Source organism: Ctenopharyngodon idella, chromosome 8 (assembly GCF_019924925.1).
Source record: "Ctenopharyngodon idella isolate HZGC_01 chromosome 8, HZGC01, whole genome shotgun sequence".
NCBI lineage: Eukaryota > Metazoa > Chordata > Actinopteri > Cypriniformes > Xenocyprididae > Ctenopharyngodon > Ctenopharyngodon idella.
The window spans coordinates 22078093-22104094 of record NC_067227.1 but is presented as its reverse complement, the minus strand read 5'-3'; the positions used below and the strand labels follow the sequence as shown (position 1 = coordinate 22104094).

The window sequence follows — 26002 nt, the reverse complement described above, 5'->3', positions numbered from 1 at the left end:
GAAGTGGTGTGAGCAATCGGATTTAAATCCATCTCAAATGCATTTAGGAGGGCATTTACACCTGGTCTTTTCGTGATCGGATAGCTATCCGATCAGAGAAAACACATGAAGAGACCACGTCTAAACAGGCCCTTATACTCAACATACTAATTAATCATGGAAATGATTGAATAAACATACAACATACAGAAAATAAGATTCTGAATTCTTTTGAGGAAGACAAAAGTAGAAATTTAACAACAGAATGTGCTTGTCAGTGCAATTACAATGGGAACTAAAGCCTGAAAAGTTCACAAAAGTGGCCAGTGAATCAGTTTTGTGAGCTGAATCTTTGAAAAGTTTCTGAAAAGAATGTAATTCATGAACCAGACTTTGCTACCTCTCTCTTGAATGTGACAAGGACAGTTAAAACAGTTTTACAATGAATAATATAATATTTCACATTGTTTTATGATACTTTTATAGTGCTTGTGTCCTTTTTGAAGCTTGAAAGCATCAGCCTATGTTCATTGTAATTCAATGGAATGACATGAGGGTGAGTAAATGATGATAGAATATTAGTTTTTGACTGAAATGACCAGAAACCTGGACATCCTGTAAGCTTCACATACCACAAGATCGGGGTCCTGCATGAGACTGAGGATGACCTCGTAGAGCAGGGGCCGCAGATCCGGCTTAAACTTGACTGAGATCCATTGTCCAACCAGCCAGATCACCCGCCTTCTGATCAACTTGTACCTAAAAAGCAAAATGAGCCAAATCAGCATTCCCTGTGCATTGTCTTGTTAATGGCTTAACATCTTTTAAAAAGCTTCTTTTATCTGAAAAGGTAAGGTTCTGAATTGCAGGTGTAAGACACAGTAGGGAGATGATGTCTTTTCCTCTTCAAATCCTGTATTGAGCACACCTTAAACATTTCTCATTTCCATGAACAGTGCACGACTTAAGGTTTTCTGTTCCCAGGAGGAAAAATTACACAAGGTTAGTATTCAAAAGGCAAAAACTTTCTTTGCAGTAACTTTATGTTCAGAAAGAGAAAAAGAAAACCTGGCACAAGTCCAAAATTAAAAACACTGGGGGCTCATTTATTTGGAAAAAAAACAAAAAAAAAACAGCATATACTAATCCTAAATGTCCAAAATATTCTGCAAAGTGCAAATCATTTTAAAATGCACTCCACCTACAGAATGCCCATAGATCTCTATATGGTGAAGATTAAACAATTAAAGTGCATTCGGAAATTTATTCAAGCATTACAAAAGGCATATACAGCAGCGCAGCAAAGAGCACCTTAATATTTCTGCCCACTCAACAGCCTAATCAATGCGTAATTTTCATAATCAATGTTAGATTTATTCATTGGTCACATTGAAATGCACATCACTTCTCAATCAAGATCTATATTCTCAATAAACCTTAAAGAGGTTACGGACTCTATAGAGCATACAGCTTGTTGAATACATGTGTGCATGATAATATTTGGACTATACTGTACATTTTTTCTTGCCATTTTGTTCTGCTCTCTCTGTTCTTCTCACACTTTAATCAATTCATTTTCATTTTTGTCCTCAACAACAGGTGACAAAAGACTGAAGGATGAACTGCAAAATGTAGGTTAATAACTTTTAAATATGAGGACGTTGCTTCCCCCATCTGTACATCGATTTATGTTTGTCAGTAATTCTCACTATCCTCCTCGCTCCAAAATGCATGCTAGACATATTACAGCTGGCTGTTATCTTTCAGGTCTCTTAATAACTTTCCTATGGACGCGTGCACATAAATATTACAGATGTCAAGAACATACAGAAGATATTTAAAATAATACTCAAACAGTAATAATAAAAAAAAAGTAAATATATTACAAGCAGGGGTGTTTGCTTTTGTAAAGAACCAGCATTTTCCACCAAAAAACAGTCCAAAATTTGAACTGTTTTTTGCAGGATTGGTTCTCAAAAGCAAAGCAGGCAGGACTCTCCCCCGGAGATCTCTCAGGTCGCTGGAGACAATAAAAGAGAGTCTGGGAGGGATCATTTCAAGGCTTTTTTTGAAGAAAATATCTCTAGAGAAACAGGCTGCGGTGCCACTGGCGTTGATAAAAAGTAAGAGAGTGTGCCAGGGGTTTAAGCTGCCTTCGTCTGCTTGCCAGTGAGCGACACAGTAATTAGAGCCGTTGGTGATAAAAACTTCAGCGTCGCACCCGAAACAACCACTACTAATATCACCAGCACCTCATTACATTAAATATAAAGGTCAATCCACAGAGAAATCAAATATATTAGCCAAGCTGTGAGTCATAATGAGTCCACTCTAAGATAAACATTGTGTTTACTCAACAACACATCTGCTAAATGACATGTAACCAATGATTACTCTCAACAGCACACAGCGCAACATATAAACATGCAAATAAAGGTAAACAGGCCTGCTGCCGAAGGCACTTTAGCATCTTGTACACTTATTAGTGTAAGGAGTCTCCAAAGAGACCTCCTTTTACTATTAAATCATTTTAATTCATTTTTAATAGGAATTTAATACGCAGTTTGGCAAGAAGGTTATGAAGTAAATGGATACAGAAAAGGACGAGAGGGGTTGATCACATAATTAGGATAAGGTACAAACAATAAGCCATAAACATAAACGTCCCTAAAGTTATGCCCAGCATGAAAAAAAATTCTCACAACCCGGATTACAATATATATATGTATTACTTGAATATATATATTATATAATATATATATTATATTACTTTAAAAAAAAAAAATATATATATATATATATATATATATATATTTAAAGTAATATAATTTACACAGACACACACACACATATTATATATTTTATATATATATATATATATATATATATATATATATATATATATATATACATATACATACATACATACATACATACATACATACAGGTGCTGGTCATATAATTAGAATATCATCAAAAAGTTCATTTTTTTATTATAAATTATTTTTAAAAATGAAACTTTCATATATTCTAGATTCCCCACATGTAAAGTAAAACATTTCAAAAGTTTTTTTTTTAAATTTTGATGATTAGAGCGTACAGCTCATGAAAATCCAAAATCCAGTGTTTCAAAATATTAGAATATTTCCTAAGATCAATAAAAAAATGGATTTGCAAAACAGAAAAGTTCAAGTTTTTTAAAGTATGTTCTTTTGTGCACTCAATACTTGATCGGCAGGACATATTACAGCAAATGACTTGCTCCTAGCACAAATTACTGCATCAGTGAAGTGTGGCATGGAAGTGATCAGCCTGTGGCACTGCTGAGGCACTATTGAGCCTTCAGATCATCTGTATATTGTTGGATCGACTGTTTCTCATCTTTCTCTTGAAAATATCCCATAGATTTAGGTCAGGCATATTGGCTGGCCAATAAAGCACAGTAATATCACTTGGAAGTGGTTTTTGCACTGTGGGCAGATGCTAAAGTCCTGCTGGAAAAGGAAATCAGCATCTCCATAAAGCTTGTCAGCAGATGGAAGCATAAAGTGCTCCAAAATCTCCTGGAAGATGGCTGCATTGACTTTGCACTTGATAAAACACAATGGACCAACACCAGCAGACGTCACGGCCCCCCAAATCATTACTGACTTCAGAAACTTCACACTAGACTTCAAGCAGCTTGGATTCTGTGCCTCTCCAGTCTTCCTTCAGACTCTGGGACCATGATTTCAACATGAAATGCAAAATTTACTTTTATCTGAAAAGAGGATTTTCGACCACTGTTCACTGTCCAGTTCTTTTTCTCCTTAGCCCAGGTAAGATGCTTCTGACGTTGTTTCTGGTTCAGAAGTGGCTTGGTAGTCCTTTTCCTGAAGATGTCTGAGTGTGGTGACTCTTGATGCGCTGACTCCGGCTTCATTCTACTCATTGTGAAGCTCTCCCAAGTGTTTAAATTGGCTTTACTTGACAGTATTCTCAAGCTTGCGGTCATCCCTGTTGCTTGTGCACCTTTGCCTACCCAATTTCTTCCTTCCAGTCAACTTTGCATTTAATATGCTTTGATACATCACTCTGTAAACAGCCACCCCATTCAGTAATGACCTTCTGTGACTTACTCTTTTTGTGGAGGGTGTCAATGATTGTCTCCTGGACCATTGCCAAGTCAGCAGTCTTCCCCATTAGTGTGGTTTCAAAGAACAAGAGATACCCGGAATTTATACTGTAGGGATGGTCATTTAATGAAACTCAAATGTAAATATTCTAATATTTTGAGATACTGGATTTTGGACTTTCATTAGCTGTACGCTCTAATCAACAAATTAAAAAAAAAAAAAACTTTTGAAATGTTTTACTTTACATGTAGGGAATCTAGAATATATGAAAGTTTCATTTTTTAAAATAATTTACAATAAAAAAAATGAACTTTTTCACGATATTCTAATTATATGACCAGCACCTGTATATATATATATATATATATATATATATATATATATATATGTATATATATATATATATATATATATATATATATTTTATATACTTCAGAAATCCAACAGTGGCCTTAGATGTGTGTTTAGGATCATGTTGGAAAAGTGCACAATGACCAAGGGCACGGAGTGATGGTAGCATCTTCTCTTTCAGTATAGAGCAGTACATCTGTGAATTCACGATGCCATCAATGAAATGCAGCTCCCCGACACCAGCAGCACTCATGCAGCCCCACATAAAGACGCTGCCACCACGTTTCACTGTAGGCACCATGCATTTTTCTTTGTATTCCTCACCTTTGCGACGCCATACAGTTTTGAAGCCATCAGTTCCAAAAACATTTATCTTGGTCTCATCACTCCAGAGTATAAAGTCCCAGTATTCTTCATCTTTGTCAGCATGGGCCCTGGCAAACTCTAGGTGGGCTTTTTTGTGCCTGGGCTTTAGGAAAGGCTTCTTTCGGGGATGGCACCCATGCATGCCATTCCTCTGCAGTGTACACCATATTGTGTCACGAGAAATAGTCACCCAGTTTGGCTTTCTATTTCTTTAGATAACTGCAGTGAACTTGCATGCCGATTTTCTTCAACCCTTCTCATCAGAAGACGCTCCTGTCGAGGTGTTAACTTCCGTGGATGACCTGGACGCCTCCGTGAGATGGTTGCAGTTCCATCTTTTTTAAATTTTTGTACCACTTTTGCTACAGTATTCTGATAAGTAAACCTTTGCTGATCTTCTTATAGTCTTCACCTTTCTGGTGTAAAGAAATTATTTTCTTTTTCAGGTCTTGTGACATTTCTCTTCTATGTGGTGCCATTGCTGACAGCATGAAATGGGAAGGGGTTTTAACACCCTTTTATAGTCAACTGTCTGCTGGACACCTGTGTAATGAATAATTAGACTCACCTGTGGTTGAATTCTTGTTCAATTAGACATTTGTAGTAAATTAGACATTTTTTAGCTTTGCTCCAGAGACTTTCAGTGGGGTGTACTCATTTTTGGATCACCCTAATTTGAGTAAAACTGAAAATTTTGTTCTCCAACTTATATTATTAACCTTACTTTCATGTTATAAGATAAACAGATCTTATATTAAACTTAGTTTTGTCAACATTTTGGAAATTGTTTTTGTGTTCATTGAGATATTATTTAAAATTTTACTTTTCAAAGGGGGTGTACTCATTTATGCTGAGCACTGTATATATATATATATATATATAGTGTGTGTGTAATTTACTAAATGTAATTTATGTATTCGGTTATATTGAAATGACAGCTTGACACCATGAAAAATGAACCCAATTCAAACCTTTGTGTTGCAAATGAAATAATTCCTATAGGACACAAATTATACACACAGTATAGTCGTAGGAAGTTGCTTGTGTTGTTTGTTTGGTAATATGTATCATAAAGTTTGTATGTACGCCTGAGGTACTGTCTAAAAGTGGTTAATGAATCACCATGTCAGCTTCACGCAAGTTTTAGCCAAAGTTCTGTTCAATCTTTCAAAAAAATAAAATGTCAATCCCAAAAGGAAAGACTCAAGGGGTTTTCACAGCATGGTCCCCCCCAGGACAATCTTCATATTATTACTGTGAAAAACACATTTTACAAAAATGGAAAAAAGGACAGAGTTCCTGCCATTGTACGACTGGTGAAAGAACTATTAAATGTATCAAGAGAGCCGTGACTGTGTCGCATTGGAAATTGAATTTTGTGATTTAGTTATGACCTCTAGTTGCACACATTCATGTATGTATGTGCGGATGCTAAGGAATTCAAATTCTGCTATTTAGCATTTGAATCAATTCAACAGACAAAAAAATAAATAAATATATTCTCAGTAGGCCTGAAAGATGCTGACCATAATACTCTGCCTCTATTAACAGTGAATGACTGATTTTAAAGAGAGCTGCTGTCAAGTGGCTGCAGCTCAGACACGTCAAAATAGACTATGGCAGGGGATGTCACTCAAAGACTGCTGATAACCTCGGTCTTGTCTGTGTCAAAAAGAAGAGTACGGAAGCGAAGCTCTATAAAGGAGACTGAATCTTTTGGGCTGTCTCTCTTAAGTTTGTCATGAACACTTGAGCATTGAAAAGATGAAAAGATGAAAGTATTTGATCTGTAAGTAGCCATTTACAATGACAATTAGGCCTCCAGCAGGGGGACTGGTAATGAAAACATTGTTTCAAGTACTCTCCATTACTGCTTCCAAATAGTTGAGTCATCATAAACAAGCACTGCCATGCTGCGTCTCTTACACACATACACAAAACACACCAACACTTCTTCAATTACACACCTCTAATGAGCACAAACCATTAAAAATGAAGCAAACACAATGAGAAACAAAGGAACCCAACACAGTTTCACTGTCACTCTTTGCATATTCAGTTTGAGAGCATACGAAGAACTGATATTTATAACTGAATAGCCATGGTAAAGTTTTAGTTTGGAGCAATCTGGCACCACAGACTTTGACTATCAAAATAAAATCTGGTCCAGTCTGCAATTTATTTTTGCCAAGAATCACCCACTCAGACAATTAGATGCTGTTTGACCAAAATGTAGCCCATCCATCATAACTTACCGTAACCTCAACTATCTGAATACATTACTGAACATACTAGCTCTATTGATATCCTAGCCAAATATGATACCTCCATTTCCATTGCCTTCGATACTCATGCACACTTTACAAGTAGACTTGTAACTTCTACGCACACATCTCCCTGGTTTACTCCAGCACTTCGCATCTTGAAAGCTGCTGGCCGTCGCCTTGAACGCTTCTACAGGAAAACTGGTTTAAGTGTGCATTTTACTGCTTACAAGGACCATATTGAGCTATACAAATGTCTACCCTTATTAGTAATGCTCCCTCTTGTAAACTTACTTACCCTCCTGCACCTGACATGAGTCATTCCTATACTTCTTCCAAGATAAAATAAATAACATATAAAATCTCTTCCTGTCTATGTCCTCACCTATCCTCTCAGAGGACCTTCTCTCAGCCTTCACTCCTGGCACATTCACTTTGACCCTCCCACCACAGCCCATATCTCAGAGCTAATTAAGACATCAAACTCATCTTCCTGTCATCTTGACCTGGCCCCTACTGCCTTTCCTAAAAAGTTTGCTTCTGTAATTTCATTGCCCATTACACTTCTTATCTCCCAACTACTTAGTACTGGTTTTGTTCCTCTGGAATTAAAAACTGCGGCTGTCACCTGTCTTAAAGAAACCCGGCCTCGACCCTTCTGACATGGCTAATTCACATCTTCCATTTCTTTCGAAGCTGCTTGAGAAGTGGTCGCTGCTCAACTTCACAACTGTTTGTCATCACACAACCTTTATGAATGCTTCCACTCAGGTTTTCACACTCTCCACAGCACTGAGACAGCACTCCTCAGGGTTGTCAATGATCTTTTTATGGCCACTGACTCAGGCTCCATCTTCACTTTTATGCTCCTTGACATCTCCTCTGGATTTGATACTATCTCTCACAGTATTCTCATCTCACCGACTCTCTGCTCTTGGTATTTCTGGAATTGCTCTGTCATGGCCCACTTCCTACTTGTCTGACCGTCAGTATTACATTTCTATCCGTCAGGCTAAGCCCACTACTGCCCCTGTCTCACATGGTGTTCCACAAGGTTCTGTTCTTGGGCCTTTACTCTTCATCATCTACATGCTTCCCTTAGGTCAAATTATCCGTCATCATGGCTTTAACTTTCATTGCTATGCAGCTCTAAATTCCAGCTCTAAATTCTTCCCAAAGCACTGCTCCTTTCCCCACCAACTCCATTTTGGCTTGTATTGATGAAACAAAAGCAAGGATGATCAGTAATTTTCTCAAACCAAAACACTGATAAAACAAATCTACTTCTGGTTGGTCCTTTTCAATTTACATCCGTCTCTGACAACATTGATATTGCTGGGTTCCTAGTTTGACCTTCAACCACTGTAAAAACCTAGGTATAATTTTTGTTTCTTCCCTCTCTTTCTCTCCTTATATCTCATCACTTACCAAATCCAAATCTGCCTTTTTCCACCTCCGGAATACTGCTTGTTTAACTCTGTTCTTAAATATCAACGAAGTTGAGACCCTAGTTCGTGTTTTCATTACTTCCTTCCTAGACTACTGTAATTATCTCTTTTTTGGCTTACCCACTACAACACTAAATAAGCTCCATATATATTTGACTATCAGCATAGTCTGGTCAAGTCTGCATCTTATTCTGGACAAGAGACACCAACCTAAACAGGATGGGGCCGCAGAGCCAGACTTCTGACTTGCAGCATAAAGTCTGATCAAGTATGAAGCTTATTTTGTCCAGAAATTGCCCATTAAGATGGTAAGATATCAACTGGCTGACAAGTACAGTAACCAATTACTGTTCATTTTGCTTTTACATGCTGTTTAGGAGCCAGTGCTGAAGAACAAAAAATATGATCCTTCATATTTTTAAATATGAAGCATCTACAACTGTTGTACAGAAAATACTGAAGTAGCAGAACCTGCCTGATCAAAAGTAAAAAATACAGACAATTTCAGACAAAAAAAATGTATCTGAAGACAATTTTCCTTCACCGCAAAGAAATAAGCACCGACCATTTCACATACTGTTTTCAAAGTTGTGAATAAAACAGATTATTGGAGTAGGTTTTACAAGAAATTGTATGCGTTACTTGCCATTTCTCTGTAATTACTTGTGAATACTAGCAATTTCTAAGTGAAAACGGTTTTCACTTAGTTACGGAGCCCCGGACATGACATGCAGAAAAAAAAATATAGTAGGCTAAATCGTGCGCACGATTTATTAATTCGTTCCCTCAATTTACTAAAACGTGCGGATTATTTACTACTTCGTTCCCTCGATTTACTAAATCGTGCGCACGATTTAATTTTTATTTCTTGCATATACTTACTCAACTTAGTACTTAGAAATTTGTATACCAATTTTTTTTTTCATTGTAGACATACTTCTTTAATTCCCGACTGACTTCCCAGAAATTTCGTAGCGGCCATCCAATCCAACTGGAACTGGTGTGTTTTGGTGGCTATGCAAATTTACCTCACTGCATAACTAACATAAGTACTGGGTCAAATCATAACCCTTAGTGTGTGTTTGGGATGAGGCAACATCTGTGACTTAACACTCAACACAGTTTAGTCCCCCAAAGCTGAACTGGCACCACAGCTGCCACACTAAAGCTCTGAGCTGAAAAGGTCTTTTCATGCTGCTGCGAATCACACGTTGACCATCATCATCGCACATGCTGCTGCTCTCAGAGCTCGCCTGCAGTGTGGCTGCTGCGCTGTATTTGAAGCGCGATAGAGTCTGGCATGTGGCGAGGGTCGCTGAGCACTGGCCTGATTCTCCACGTGCACGAAAGGACACGACCAAGCTAGGACAAAGGAAGGACGCCTTCCTCCAAGAACTTGTAGAGTGGAGGTAGCAAAGATGGGTTTTAGTTAGGGGTGTAACGGTTCACAAAAATGACGGTTCGGTACGTACCTCGGTTTTGAAGTTATGGTTCGGTATGGGTTCGGTACAGCAGGGTGAGAAAACAAAAAAATTGTCTTTTTTTTTTTATTAAACAAAAAAAAGGTCTTTAAAATGTATTAAATTATAATTAAAATTTTCTTAAGGATAAAAAATCTATCTCTGCTAATGCTGTAAACTATTAGGGAGCCCTTACTTGCACATTACTATAATAAAGGTTACAATTAACAACAGAGCCCAAATGATTAAATTCAGTTGTTATTTATTTTTAGATATAATCATCAACACTCAAATAATAATAAAAAAATGTATGTATTGTAAACATGTAAATTACACATAAGGTAGTTTTTGCATTAACTTCTTTTTCTCCAATTCGTTGTTGAAATATAATCATTTGTTTTCATGACGGATTTATTTAGGCCTTACATTAACTAAAAGATTAAGTAAAATGTAATTAATATATAGTCTAATATAGTGCATATATTTAGTGAAACAGTTCATTTCTCTAGCGAACTAACAAGCTGTTGACACTGAATGGCTTTTCTGAGGTAAATGTAATACTACGTGACATATTGTTTACAAACTGTTTTACTGACATCTTTCCGCGGTTGAAACACTGATTAAGTGATTAAATGAGATACGATACGTTTCAGTAAGTTGTACTGTATCTTTCAACATACCTTCATGTTCATTTTGTAGTAATGAAGAGGAAGAGATGATCGTGTTCATTCGCGCTCCGCGCTGCCGTTTGAACTGAGGCGCCAATACAGCGATCTGTCACGCCACATCAAAAAGCTTCAAAACGGCATTTATTGTTGGAATTTCCTGATAAAATTGACAGAATTTGAAAGATGGCACTTTGTTTCTTATCGAAAGTAACAAAACACAGAGCTTATTGTGACTATTGGTGGCTAATGCTGGTTAGGCTAAAAAACATTACTGTGCACGCCCCCTTCTGGATTGGAGTGTGGATCACCTGTGACTGACTGTATTCGTCGTCTAACTGCATGAACCGAACCGTGACGCCCGTACCGTGATGGTTCGGGACGAATACATATACCGTTACACCCCTAGTTTTAGTTTGCGAAATAAACAGCAAAATCATACAACACCAGTGTAGCCTGATTTGCAAACAAATGACTCGTATGAGCCTATTCACATTAGTGAATCTTTTTTTAGTTTCTTTTAATGACTATTTAAAAAAGACAGGTTTGAATCAATATGTAAGACTGCCTTGTATAAATATACAACATTATTTCATACATTTGCAAACAAAACCGATATAACTAAAATATACATGCATGAATTGGAATCGAATCATATGGAATCAAAATCTGAATCTAAGAGTTTGTGAATATGAACCGGTATGAATCAGTAAATCTGCATTGATACACAGCCTTTCTACACTTAATGCACTAATTTTACCCCTCAACCAAATTTTTGTTATTTATTATGTAATTTAATTTTGTTATTTCTATGCATCTTTGATTTTTAATTGATCAATTATTGTATTTTTAAAAATACTGGCTCATATGTCTATCTACATATTCAGGTGTCAGGCCACTCAGCGCTCCAGTGCACTGTCCCCAATGTCCTGGGACATCCATGGGAGGTAATAGTTCACTGTGTCCCGCTAAAGGTGGAGAAGGAACATGACAGAGTTTCTGTAAATGGCAAAGACAGACGCAACAGGCTTCCCCAGCCAATCGATACAGTCTTTAGCAACACCTGTCCAGCGTAGCTGCCCTTTTTGACCCCAGAGGCACAAGATCAGTGCTCAGATAATCTGTCTGCCAAGGCAAAGTGCAAGAGTCTCGACTTTTGTGACACGGTAGGTCAAATGAAGTAATGAATCAATGGGAGGGTCTGGAGGGCTGCCAGTCGGGAGAAATGACAGTGCACAAGGTCAAGGAATTTGCAGGCGTTTCTCATAACAAGTAATGGGGACAAATTACATAGGTATAATGCATATTGGTAACTTCCTGCTGAATATAAACTTGTCAAATCCCAAAGCCCAAGGCACAGATGGCAGATGTCAGCAACAGGGTTACTCATATGTCTCTCTGAAAATCCCTCGGAGGCTTTCTCAGGCATAGTGTCTCATCATGACAGTGACAAATGTGCCTGATTAAAGAGTGGCAAGCGTACATTTGCTTGCTCTGTCAAGAGCACGCGCAGAGACCGCCTCAATGCCCATGAACACACGCACACACTTGATTGGTTGACTGATCCCCTCTGGAGCCACACAAAAGCCCACCGAAATGCACACATTTGCACATACAGCATCTGTAGCATACTCTTGAGCATGTTTTATGTGCAAGCCAACAGGAATGAAACATGTGGATAGTTACAAACAAATGTGGAACTTGGAAATACATGACTTTGTCTCTCTCTTTCCTTAAAGACCCATGAAATCACTTTAAAAAGTGAAGTTGTCTGGCCGTGTTTGAAGTATTTTGTATTGAAACTAAGTTTAGACAGGACACTTTGAAGAATTCATTACACAAATTGACATAGTGCAAAATGAGTCATCAATATTTTTGTTTTGTTGGAAAATTTTTTTGTACATATCTGCTAAAATGTACTTTTGTTACCATTTAAAAATATGCTTGCATTTACATTACTGTTTAAAAGTTTAAACTTATGCTCACCAAAGCTGCATTTATTTGATCACAAATACAGTAAAAACTGTAATATTGTGAAATATTATTACAATTATACATTTTAAAATGTAATGTACTCCTGTGATGGCAAAGCTGAATTGTCAGCATCCATTATTCCAGTCTTCATTGTCACATGATCCTTCAGAAATCATTCTAATATGCTGATTTGGTGCTCAAGAAACATATCTTATTATCATTAATGTTGAAAACAGTTGTGCTGCATAATATTTTTGTACAAACTGTGACAATTTTGGTTCTTTGATGAATAGAAAGTTCAAATAAATTCTGTTCTTTTGAAATGACAGAAAACTCTGGTAACATTATAAATATCTATATTGTCACTGTCATTTTAATACATCCTTGCTGAATAAAACTTTTAATTTCAATAATTTTTTTTACTGACTGCAAACTTTTAATGGTAGTGTAGATGACCTCAAAACATCTAAAAGCCACAAAACCTAAATTTTAATTTCATGGAGTCTTTTAAATGTCAGCATCAATGTTATGAAATATGCAAATGAAGTTTAAATCCCACTCTCTTAACTCAATAGAAGAAAGAAAAAGAGGTACACAAGCAAAATGGAAGGAGAAACTGGCGGTCACGGTTTCAAATGCGATCATAATGAGATCTTCTACAACAGAGGTCTGTTTTTTCTCTTTCTCTCTCTCTCTGTCTTTAAAGTAACAAAAGAGGCTTTGTGTAGAGCCACAATCTTCATTACCTCTCTTTTAATTGTGTATCTTTGTCTTGTCCTCCCACAAAACTGTCACCAAAACATGAAAACGACATCAGGCATTGCACAGCAGTGTTGGGGAGTAAATAACACTACAGAACTATATTTCTTAGCAGCACAAAATTAGCTTTAAGTAATGAACAACTTTTCTAAAAACTATCACTGTGGGTGCTACATCATTTTATTCTGTAAGAGTATACAGAGAAGTGACGGAAAGTGGGCATTTTAGGAGAGCAATTCATTCTAATGAATCTGTTTATTCAGCCAGTTGAATCTGTCCAAAAAAAGTTTAACTTTATTTTGTGACATGACAAAATGCTAAATTAGCAAGATTATAATAAATGTAGAAAATTGTTTGTTTTTTTAATGCCATGCCAGCTTCTGTGGCTATTTTCATGGAGAAGAAATTTATGGTAAAACTATCAGGTTTTTACAGTCTATTTTTGCTAAAACCTCTAAAACAGTATTTGGTTTAAATATTTCTTCAAGAGTGTTAACAGAGTAAAAAAAGTTTTACACAGTGTTAAAACCAGCACAGTCTAATAAAACGTGCTTCAGGGATAAAGGGTTTGGACTGAAAGACCATGTTGGTGGATCTTTTCCTAATATTTAAAACTTGTGTGTCATCCTGGAATGGCCTATTCGGCAACGGGTATAAACAATCTGGTCCCATCGGTTTGAAAAATTGATAGAAGCTTCTTCTACCAACATTAGGGCTGATTTCATGGAGTTTATTCATGGTATATACTAGATCCCACTCTGTTTGCCATCTGCTATAAATATATGAATGAATGATTGGTTTTAGATCCATAGGAGGTATTGTTAAAGGGTTAGTTCACCTAAAAATGAAAATTATGTCATTATTTACTTACCCTCATGTTGCTCCAAAGCCGCAAGACTTTCGTTCATCGTCAGAACGCATAAAAGCGCATTTGAGTCTCTTCAGAAAATTTGGACTAAACCACTCAATTCATATGGATTAGTTTTACCATCTCTTTATGAACTTTTTGAAGCGTCAAAGTTGCAATTGTGTAGCTGTCTATTGAGTCACAGAAAGCTTTCAGATTTCATCAAAAAGATCTTCATTTGCGTTACAAAGATGAATGAAAGTCTTGCAGGTTTGGAACGACATGAGGATGAACTAACCCTTTAAATGTACAAAACAATACATGTATAATAAAAAACAGCCATTTTGCAATGTTTACACAAAGCTAAATATTAATTTGACTGACAGCCCTACCAAAAAGGCAATGTTGCGAGTAACTTTTTATCTGTATCTTGCAGTGTATCTAACTACTTCGAAGGGGTAGTTTGACTAGTTTAACTACTGTAAATTACGAGTATTTTGTCAAATCCTCATCTCCAACACTTCTGAGCCTACTCCGTTTTCCGAAGTATCCTGACCAAATCCCTCTTTTCTTTTCTTTATTTAAAGTTTTTTTCCTTAACCCCCCAAGGCCTTCAATGAATATTTCAACACCTTTCTCTCTACAGGACATTTCTTTTACATATCTTCCCAACTCTCTTGACCTCATCAAATGCACCACTGGAGTCTCCCAGAAGAACATTATTTAACCAATCCATCAACCACAGCTGATATAATACTGCCATTGTAAGGAGGCCGTAAATGTCATTGAGGCGCAGTGTAAAGATTATCCAGGCTCCCGTCTGAGAGGTTTATCTAAATCTCGATATCTTTGTGCTGTTCTTAAAAAGACTTGAGAAAAAGTGAAAGATATCAGCTCTTTCCAGGGCTTGTTCGCGTTCAGCATTTGATGTTATCCTGCACAATTTTAAACTCTTGAGGCCAAAAATCCAAAAAATAGTGCTATTAAATTATGTGTGTATACCTGTACACCTTTATGTAACCAACCTAGATTTCCAGAAACAATCATAGAAAAACAGAAAGAAACTTGAAGGTGCTGGGCTTCATCCCACATTCTTTTTGATAAATTGCTTATCTGAGCTCACAGAGGAGTAATGCAATAAAAAAAAAAGAAAACTTCTGAGAGAAAGCTTTAGTCTTTTATCTGTAGAAGGGTTAGACCCTTCTTTGAATGCACCTGTGGAGTGACATCACTTCCTGGAATAACAGGAGTGAATATCATTTCATGTACAGAAAACAATGCTTAAGATGTTTAGTTTGATAATGTGAAACGTCATACTGTGACTCATTCACTAACGTAGACATTATATTAAGTGATCGACCGATATTGATTTTTTTAGAACCGATACCGATAATTTGTGTGTTTATGTGCCCGATAACCAATATGCAGAACCAATATTTATTTACTGTTATACTTCTGTTTTTGACACGATTACAACACCACTGAACTGAACAAACCATTTTATTTGTAACAATCACTCCCTCCTCCCTACAAAACAAATCTTATTTATACACAATACATTTTGTTAATTTGAATCTTCATATTACAAAAGCAACACTGATGTTAACAATGAGCAAAATAAATGTAGAATGTCTAATGTTTTCAAATGGAGAAAATAAATTAAAGACAGGAGTCATATAAACTGCAGAAATGTAATACTTCATTTTAAACTACACTTATAGTAGATTTATAAGCTGTTTAATAGGCTAAAGAGTGAAGGATAATGTTAAATAACTGAATAATATTCTCTGGAATATTCGAATATAACAAACAAAACATCGTACTTTATTGCATTTCTCAACTGGTATGTTATATCAGAATAATTAATAATGTTTTTGTCATTCTAGATTACGAAATATCTGCTGACAAAGCGCTGTTTATCTATGCATTTACACAGAACTATACTCGAACTGCGATCGCTCGCGGAGATAATAAATAATTAATTTCCACAGAGTTGCGTTTACTTCGATGTTTATTAGCGAATTAATGGTTATATAGTAAATGTTTATATAATTACGGTGTTTTAAACAAGTGAATCTTGTTAAAAGTTACATGTGGTGGCCGTGGAGCATTTCCTGAGCATCAACCCGCTGAGTGAACAGCAAAATGCAGACGACTTCACGAGACTAATGATGAGTATAGACAACAGAGAGAGAATTAAATTCAGCACTTTTATTTCCAACATGTGCTCATTCATGGCTGTATTATTTAATTCAAGCAAAGTTACATCTTTATTGGGACAGGACTTGACAGATTATCTTACGTGACTCCGTGAGCTTGTCTCTATTTCTTAGAGACAAGCTGCATAAACTAACTATATTTCAGGCATTTATGTAACACATCTAATTTGTGCATTAATGGCTGTTATGTTAAATAAAGTTTACTAATTACAGCAAAGCAGGTAAGTATACTTTACCTGTGCACGCCGTAGTCTCGTCTCCCCTCAGATGCGCTGTAATAGTGATCTTGTGCGCAATTCTCAAAATTCTCGGCGTTTAGCGGTAAATCCGATATTACAAAACCGATATCCGATTATGGTAAAATACTTAAATATCGGGGAAAATATCGGTAAATCAATATATCAGTCGACCTCTAATTATATTTTCAAGTGTTCTTTATGAAGGTTGCAAGGTATAAATGGCTCTCAGGAGATTAAAAACCCAGCGTTAAGTGGAGCTGAGAGATTTGTGCTCACGCATTACATTGATGCACTCTCGACATTTGTCATTAAAATAACCATAGAAACCGCCTTAAATTAACTATCAAAATAAGGATAATTTTTTATTGGTTAAAATGAATGGAGAATATTTCGTGTTTTTCCGTGGCTGCCGAGCCCTCAGGATCGGTGGTAATGGCTTTATAAACAAATCCCAGTTCGACGCTGGATTTACAGATCATTTAAAACTGAAAGATGAAGCGGTCACAGTAATAAAAGATCCTGGACATAAGTCGGAACCGCAGGTGGTCAGTAAAACTGCTTCAAATGTCTGTTTTCTCAGCAATCAGCGCGTATATATTTTAAACAACACGAACATATAGTGAATCAAGTTATCCAGGGATAATGCGATGGTGTATTGTGCGTGTTTAAATACATTTGTTTAGCTAACCATCAATAGCTTGCAGTTGATCACTACGCAAAAGCTGCGCATGCTTGTGACTCTTTAGCTTCGCCCACGGCACACCTTCAGGAGCTCGGCTGTTTTTGGAAAACTCGGCACAGCGTATCTGTCTTTTATAAATCTGATAAAACTAAAGACTCCTCGGAGATATAAAGGATGCTATACTACTCTATAAGTACTCAAGATTAACATGAGATTGGCAGAAACTGTGTGTGTTATGTACCCTTTAATGATTTTTATTGGATCATACCTGTTATGGCTGACTTGTAGCTCCCCTAGGAGTTGGTTCTTGAACCACTGATCAAAATCCACATTGTCAAACAATTCATAAGCGGTTAACCCAACGACGTTGTACACTGCAAAAAGAAACAATTGTGTACATTATGTACAAAGGTGTTTACATGTGTCACAGTTTTATATATATTTAATTAGAGATCTAGTTAAAAAAATAAAAGTATTAATTTTATCTATCTATAAATAAATATATATATATATATATATATATATATACACACACACACACACATACAGTATAATACTATATACACTGTATATATGTGTGTGTGTGTGTGTGTGTGTGGAAATGACTAATTATACATTAAATATAATTATTACGTAATACATATTTATATCCGTCAATGTATTTAGTAAGCATACACAATACACACACAATAGTTGACCTTTGTGCTATACAACCACAATAAATTACACAAATAAAAAAAATAAAAAACTACAATAAAGATCATATGGTACAATACATGTGTGCTAACCAGAAAAAAAGGTCTTTAACTTAGACTTGACTTCATGTAAAGAGGTAGCCGATCAATATATAATACAGCATATATGCATGTGTATATAATACTAGATTTAATAATAATTGCATTTTGACTGCCCTATTTTCAGACACAGTGAGTGTGTATAACAAGTAATGCATGATGGTACCTGCATCCTTCATAAGCATCTGCACTGGGTCCTCAACATTACTGGGGCCTGAGAGAGAGAGAGAGAGAGAAAGCAAGCATTGTGATATTTTCCCTCCCTCACAACCTGCACACAATGTGCTTTAGGCCTGTTGGAAACATCTAGCACTTTACACATCTATAATAATTGTGACTTAACCACTTTGCAAACAACCACTTTGCAAGCAGTAGTAAAAGCTGCGAAGCATGTAATAAAATAACAAACAACTAAAACTTTCATCCCATTTCCAATCATAATTAGCAATCCCAAAGCGACAATGATGGGGCAACACTCCTCATTGTCCACCTATAATTAGAACACAGAAAATGCTTAAGAGAAAAGACAATGACACTACTAGGAAATTAACTGAGGGGTCATTATCAGAATCATCATCGAAATGTGTGCTTTTATAATAACTTCACACTATAATGACACGGGATTTGCAAAAAAATAAAATAAAAATAGCACTTGCAGGGTTGTCATCTCCTTCAATTTAGTAAAACATGGAAATTTCATAATGATAAAAAAAATGTGCTGAACTCCAATTTCATGCCAAAACACTCAAAGATTCTTATATGAATGTCCATAAGAAAACCATTTAGCACTTCATACTAATTTAATCATGACAGTAAATTTTAATCAACTCATTTACACAGAAAGCTCATTTGAGTCATTCACTAATTAATTAGGGAGCCAGATCAAAAGCAATGAGAGCGTAACGCTTGTCAGACGGTCCTTGTATTTGTCTGAAAGTGCGAGCTTAATTGCTACACGCGGCTCTAAGTAGAGCACTAGCGGTGGACCCTTTTCAGCTTAGCAGGGTGTGCTTTATAAAGGTGACATTTGCCCTGTAAGGCTATACTCAAAAAGTCCACATCTAAAGTAGAACCCCAGATGACTTTGTCAGTTTTTCCTCATAAAATATGTTAGAGAAAAATCCCTCATTTGGAAACAAAAAGAGCTTTGAAGAACCGATGGCACGGCATGTGTCATTTGGTGTCATCCCAGCCTCTCTAAGCTAATGTCAGGCGGAAGCTAGAAATGAGAGGACTTCCATGCTGAAACACTTCAGAAATGGGTTTTGTAAAAACCGTGTGGCATCCGAGCACATTTTCAGTGCTTACTCTTGCCTCGCACACATGAATGGCTTTTCAAAATATTTCACGTAAGAAGCTGACATGTAAATTACCATAGATAAAAAGGGACCTGCCATATGAACTGGTGATAAAATAACCTTTGGTTTATAAAAGAATACTTTATTCATCAGGTTCTCAACTACTCCTGCTCCAGATGTGACATTTCTTTCAATATTACAACATAAATGACAGTTCATTTAACCAGTGAGTTTCGTTTGATCAGCGAGTCTTTAATCATCACATTAAAAGCTTTGACTTGTCTAATTTATGCACTGTGTCCTTAAATGCCAGGAGTCATGCATGAAAATGCTCACTTTTCTCTGTTATTAAATGTAATTAATCTATCCCTTTTGGAAAATAAAACAACTTAAACCAGGTAAAACCAGGTCATAGGTGTAATGAGCTAATTTAGCTTCACAATGTCACTTTAAAATCTTTAAAACAGAACAGCCTAACCAGCTTGGCAAGGCTGGGAAACAAACCATTAAGCTGTTTGTCCAGCAGGATTTAGTTAGAGTTGGAAATCAAGAGCCATTGATATGTTTATCCATAAAATGACCAAATGATTTTCATTAGGTTTGATTCTGTTAAAGGGTTAGTTCACCCAAAAAAATGAAAATTCTGTCATTAATTACTCACCCTCATGTCGTTCCACACCCGTAAAGACCTTCGTTCATCTTCGGAACACAAATTAAGATATTTTTGATAAAATCCGATGGCTCAGTGAGGCCTCCATTGCCAGCAAGATCATTTCCTTTTTCAATGCCCAGAAAAGGTACTAAAAACATATTTAAAACAGTTCATGTGACTACAGTGGTTCAACTTTAACCTTAATATTATAAGCCACGTGAATACATTTTGTGCACCAAAAAAACAAAATAACGACTTTATTCAACAATATCTAGTGACTGGCGAAGGTTCGGAGCGCCAAAATCACGTGATTTCAGTAAACAAAGCTTCATTACGTCTTAAATGTTTCGAAATTTCAATAGTTCACGTGACTTTGGCAGTTTGATACGCACTCTGAACCACTGATTCGAAACAAAAGATTCGTAAAGCTTCGAAGCTTCATGAAGCAGTGTTTTGAAATCGCCAATCACTAGATATTGTTGAATAAAGTTGCTATTTTGTTTTTTGGTGCACAAAAAGTATTCTCGTCGCTTTATAATATTAAGGTTGAACCACTGTACTCACATGAACCGTTTTAAATACGTCCTTAGTAGCTTTCTGGGCATTGAAAAAGGAAATTATTTTGCTGGCAATGCAGGCCTCACTAAGCAATCGGATTTTGTCAAAAATATCTTAATTTGTGTTCCGAAGATGAACAAAGGTCTTACGGGTGTGGAACGACATGAGAGTGAGTAATTAATGACAGAATTTGACATTTTTGGGTGAACTAACCCTTTAAGGTTTCTTGGCATTCATAAACTGATGCAGAGGCAAAACCGCACTAAAATACTCACACTTTAGTCTGATTCACAAATAACTCTAATGAACTAGTTCTTTTTTAAATACTCAAAATCTCTGAAATCTTTAATAAACTTCAAAAAGATTCTAAAAGCAGTGTCAAACTCATGAGTTATGGGTTTAAATCAATCTGATGACTCATTCACTGACTGAATCAGTTAATGGATGAACATCAAATGAATTCAGTCATGTCAAAGTCAAAATGAACCAAGAACTGTTTAAAGAAATTCATGGATAAAGATACACATTCACAATAAATAAATAAATATTGTTTTTGTTAATATGCTTATATTTAAGTAAAAGTTATGACCAATTACTATTAAAGTACTAAAAGAATCATACAATTTCCAACCCTAGATAGAGTTTATATAATATTCATCAGCACATCAAATAAAACCAACCTTGAAGATTCTGCACCATCTCCAGAAGTACTGGTGTCAAAGTTTGACTGTAGTTGTGGAAAATGTCCAAGAAAAGCACTTCCGTGCACGGCTGTAAAGATATTGAGTGAAACAAAAAGAAACAGGATGTGACAAGGGCGTGAGGGAGCATTTGATGCAGGAACAACATTTAAACACAAACATTTACCCACCAACACAAACACATGGAAGGCAAACCATCTGGTTTTCCAAGGTATCCATCATTCTTGCCAACACAATCAATAGTTTGTATTGAAGAAGGGGTCAGGGTACGAGACCTGACTCAGTGGCCTTCAGCATCTGTTATTACAGGCTGGGACACTGACCTCCCAGGGGAAACAAGGAGGTCAAATATCACACCTTTGCAAAGTGTGCCAAGCTCAACATTCGCCACACATGTCAAATCATATGTTCTTATGCCTTCAGGAAATCTGACATAATCAATACGGTTCAGGATAAAATCAATAAGGGCAGGTACCTAGACTGGCTATAGATGATCACAGAGAAAAGACTTAATTTTAGATTTTAGCTTCTATCAAGTAAGGCTGTACGATTAAAAATAATCAAAATAAAACCAAAATTGCGATATGACAGTGCAATATTATCAAATCGAGAAGGATAAGACTGAATTAAATAAATATCTGCACTGTGCGTTTCAGAGTGAGGCGCTGCACTCGTTTTCAGTGTCTCAGAGTGGCTCAGTTCACAATACATGCTGCTCTACATGAAATCATCTCTACATCTACATCCATGAGTTTTATCATTTATAATGTGGATTTGGAAATGCAACATGCGCCAACCATCTTCTTAAACTTGTAATGAGAAGCGCTTATAAAAAAGCTGTTGTCAAAAAAGTAGAAACCACAAGAGGCCTCAATGTGTTTTTTCTGCCAAAATAAAAGCCTGGTGGTTTAACATTTGAAAATGAAGAAATTAAAACAGCCATAAATATTAATATTGTAATTTTCAAAGTTGTAATGTAAAATAAAATTATTATTATTTTCTTAAATACACTTTTATAGAATATATACACATGAAATAATACATATTATAAATATTTAGAATTTCTATTTTGTTAAATATTTTCATTTATCATTAATTATAACAACAACAATAATAATAATTAATATTTTAGTCTATAATATGACTATTTTTTTAGTCATATTAATATATAAATCACAAAACTTTAGCCAAATTTTACAGCCCAAAAAACAAGCACAGCAAACCTGGAGCTTTAAAAATAATAACAATAATAATTTGTTAAATTGCATTTTAGAAAAATCACAATTACTTTTTTTTTTTTTGGCCAAATCCTCCAGCCCTACTACCAAGTGACAAATACAGTAAATGGCAAAATATTAGTTTAACTGGATGCAGGCGCTTTGACATCAGCAACAAAAAGTGTTTTTGAAAAAGAAAAAAAAAAATTAAATTAAACCTTCCCCATCTTAATGCACACTTTTATTTTTAGTTACAATTTATTATTTTAATTTAGCACTGTTTTTTTTCTATCCATAACAATCATAACAGACGTGATTTTTGATTTGTAACCAACGAATTGAGATCTACTGCTTTAGACTGAAGTGCAACATTCATTTTGCTTATAAATATTTGCACTCAGAGGACAAGAAACACTATTTAAGCCCAATACATAATTAAGACATTCCCTTTCGAAATTACCTGAAGGTGAAATGATTCCACAGCAGTGTCTTTCAGTGAGTAAATGACAAATGTGATGTAAAATGCTACTCTCGCCTGAAGTTATAAGTTTAGTCAGCCAATGTCATTTTAAAGCCAGGACATAAAAGCCACATTAAATAGGCAGCCAGATGTAATGCAAATCAAGTTGCATGAGGGCAGTAACAAATGACCCTGTAGAGTCACGGCCCCCCTATGTAAATTCCACAGAAATGAGACAGACCCCTGATTCTTTTTAACTCAGTTGCTTTGCATTCACTGACACTTTCGTTGACCTTGGAATACATCTTTCTGTAAGGTATTGTACCAAAAGACAGTCAAAAGGAAATGTTGCATATGCAAAAAGCAGTTTTAAAAATGATAATTCTAAGTCAAACTACATTTCATAAAGAGAGAGAGAGAGAGAGAGAGAGAGAGTTCACTTACCCGCAAACTATACTTCCAGGAGCCACCACCTGTCTCTTCCACAGCTGAAGAAACAACATTAAACACAACTTGTCACAACATATATCATGCACTTTAAAGTGATAGTTCACCCAAAAATAAAAATTCAGCCAGTTATTCATCTTCATGTCATTACAAACCTGTATGACTTTGTTGAAAAATGTCCTGTCCACTCTTTTCAATATAATGGGACTGAAGGAGGACTGAGGCTGTCAAGCTCCAAAAAGCAAAATCATCCTACTCATGCACAATATTCCAAGTCATTTGAAGCCATACGATAGCTTTGTGACAAACTGAGCAAAATTTTAGTCATCATTCACTAATAATCTTCCACTCCAGTGGCTGTTAACCATTTCGACTGGATCATTGAGTTAGTGAGCTGAATTGTTCTCATGAACAGACCATTTTTATGATTCTTTTATGGTGCTTCCTTGTCGTTTTAGAGCTTGACAGCCCCGATCCACATATATTTTCATTATACTGGCAAAAGTGGCCTGGATATTCTTCAAAAACTCATCTTTTATGTTCCAGACAGTTTGGAACAACACAAGGACAAGTAAATGATGACAATTTTTCATTTTTTGTTGAACTACACTTTCAACCTTCACAACTTATAAAAATGGTTTTTTTTCTATCAATCGGGCAGCCTTTATGAGAAATCATATCCTGGTTCCACACCATGAATGTGGCAGGATTCTCTCCTCCCATGATCCAATCAAAGAGCAATTTATCAAAAGAGCAATAGATCATCTCTAGTCACCTTATGTTCCTAAGGGTTGGTCATCAACAGGCCAGAACAATTCCGTCTGCTGCTGAGTCACTGAATTAATCGCAATTACGCTGCCTTGACAGCAGGACCCCTGGACGATTCACCAACTGGCATTGCCAGTGCCAAAAACATATCACTGGACCACGGCAGTATACATTAGGAAATGACACCAGCAAAGTACACCAAGAGATTTTAAATTACGGTCAACTGTACTTTGCGAAGCCCATTTCCTTGAAAAGAATTACATCTTAAATTAATCCAGCAGGTACGGTTCAGCATCTCTGGACATGACAACGCGCAGAGCTTGGATAACTGACAAGAAAAGGCAGCTTCTTGGCTTCAAGTTCATGGGTAGCATCTTTTGTCATAGCTACTTTCACCTCATTAATTCATGCATTCAGGTTATTCTGTCCTCTTCCTTGTTGACAGGTTGAGCCATATATGGTCATCATTAATGACCACCTGTGATTTAGTTTGAAGCCCTAAAACCTGGAAAAAAATGTACTATGGGATTTTAGAATGGCTATTTTCAATATTTGAGTAAATTAAGGTCTGTGGTTGACATTACTTCAAGAATAATTATACATTAAGTACTGAGTAACAGACTTAGATGACCCAATTTTAATTAGTTAGTCACAGAAAAAAACTCCACAGCGAAGTCAAGCAGTTTGTGACAGTCAGATCATTCCCACGTCTGGTCCATGTGGTAATTATGGGTGTATTCACACTAGCAGGTTTGGTTGAATTAAAACGAACTTTGGTGAGATTGCTCCGTTAGTGCAGTTCAATTAAGTGTGATTAAGTGTGAACGCTGCCATCCAAATCCTGGTGTGCACAAAACAAGCGGACGGGATCTCTGAAAAGGTGGGTCTCAGTCCACTTCCAAATGAACTCTGGTGTGGTTCGACTGAAATATGAATGCAACACTGACCAAAGACATCTAAAACACCCTAAAAAGGACAGAATGCTGACCTTTTTTTTCTCGTCATAGTAGCTACAATGCCCAATACAGTTTCATACAGGCATCAGAAAGGCTGTCTCCTTGCAGCATATCTTTGTTGCCACTGCCACTGTTTAGACTCCTTTACACATTTTATAAACTCTTCACAGGTTCTCAACTGGGTTCTCTACTGTCTCTCTCTGATTAAATGCCAAACAGCCCAGAAAAACAAAAGCAAAAAGTTTCACAACTTTAGATATGTTATTGAATTCATAATTCACATTTACCAAAACTCTCAGGGTCTTCTTCCCACATGGTTAGCTCTTCCTCTGTCAGCAGAAAGTATTTGGATACCAGTCTCCTGCCGATCTCCGTCAGCGTTTGGTGTGTAAAGAAAGCAGTCTTAATTTTATGTGCCTCCAGGCTCTCTGGTTTACTGTCTGGAATGCATATTGCAACATCACTTTAATATATAATTATCCACATAGTAATGCTCAAGATATTAGACCATTCATTAACATGTCTCATGTGCTCCTACAGTCCATTAGTAAAGCAATAAAACAATGAAACGGGAGGCATTTTTATATCAGTTTACCTCAATCTCTATCTGGGGAAACTCAGTCATGACTGAACAGCCAGATTTCATTATGAAACATCTCATCGATTTGCTCTTGCCCTCTACCAACTCAGAAATGCCCTTGATCTGTTTAAAGGCTGTTATCCATTTCCTATTTCGAATAAGCTAGTTCTTTAAAATGGAGGCTCGCCATGCCAAAGTCATTA

General features: G+C 36.3%; 1 protein-coding gene across 2 annotated transcripts in view; it reads right to left on the bottom strand.

The window, feature by feature from the left end:
* Window positions 1-26002, bottom strand: part of ipo11 (importin 11) — a 161813-nt gene that overhangs the window by 89974 nt on the left and 45837 nt on the right. For both annotated transcript variants that reach the window (XM_051902948.1, XM_051902949.1), the window contains exons 11-16: window positions 25507-25659; window positions 23493-23536; window positions 21351-21441; window positions 18329-18376; window positions 17637-17742; window positions 612-738 (exon numbers count right to left, since the gene is read on the bottom strand). In XM_051902948.1, coding sequence (XP_051758908.1) covers window positions 612-738; window positions 17637-17742; window positions 18329-18376; window positions 21351-21441; window positions 23493-23536; window positions 25507-25659 — 569 coding nt within the window. The remainder of the gene's footprint in view (window positions 1-611; window positions 739-17636; window positions 17743-18328; window positions 18377-21350; window positions 21442-23492; window positions 23537-25506; window positions 25660-26002) is intronic.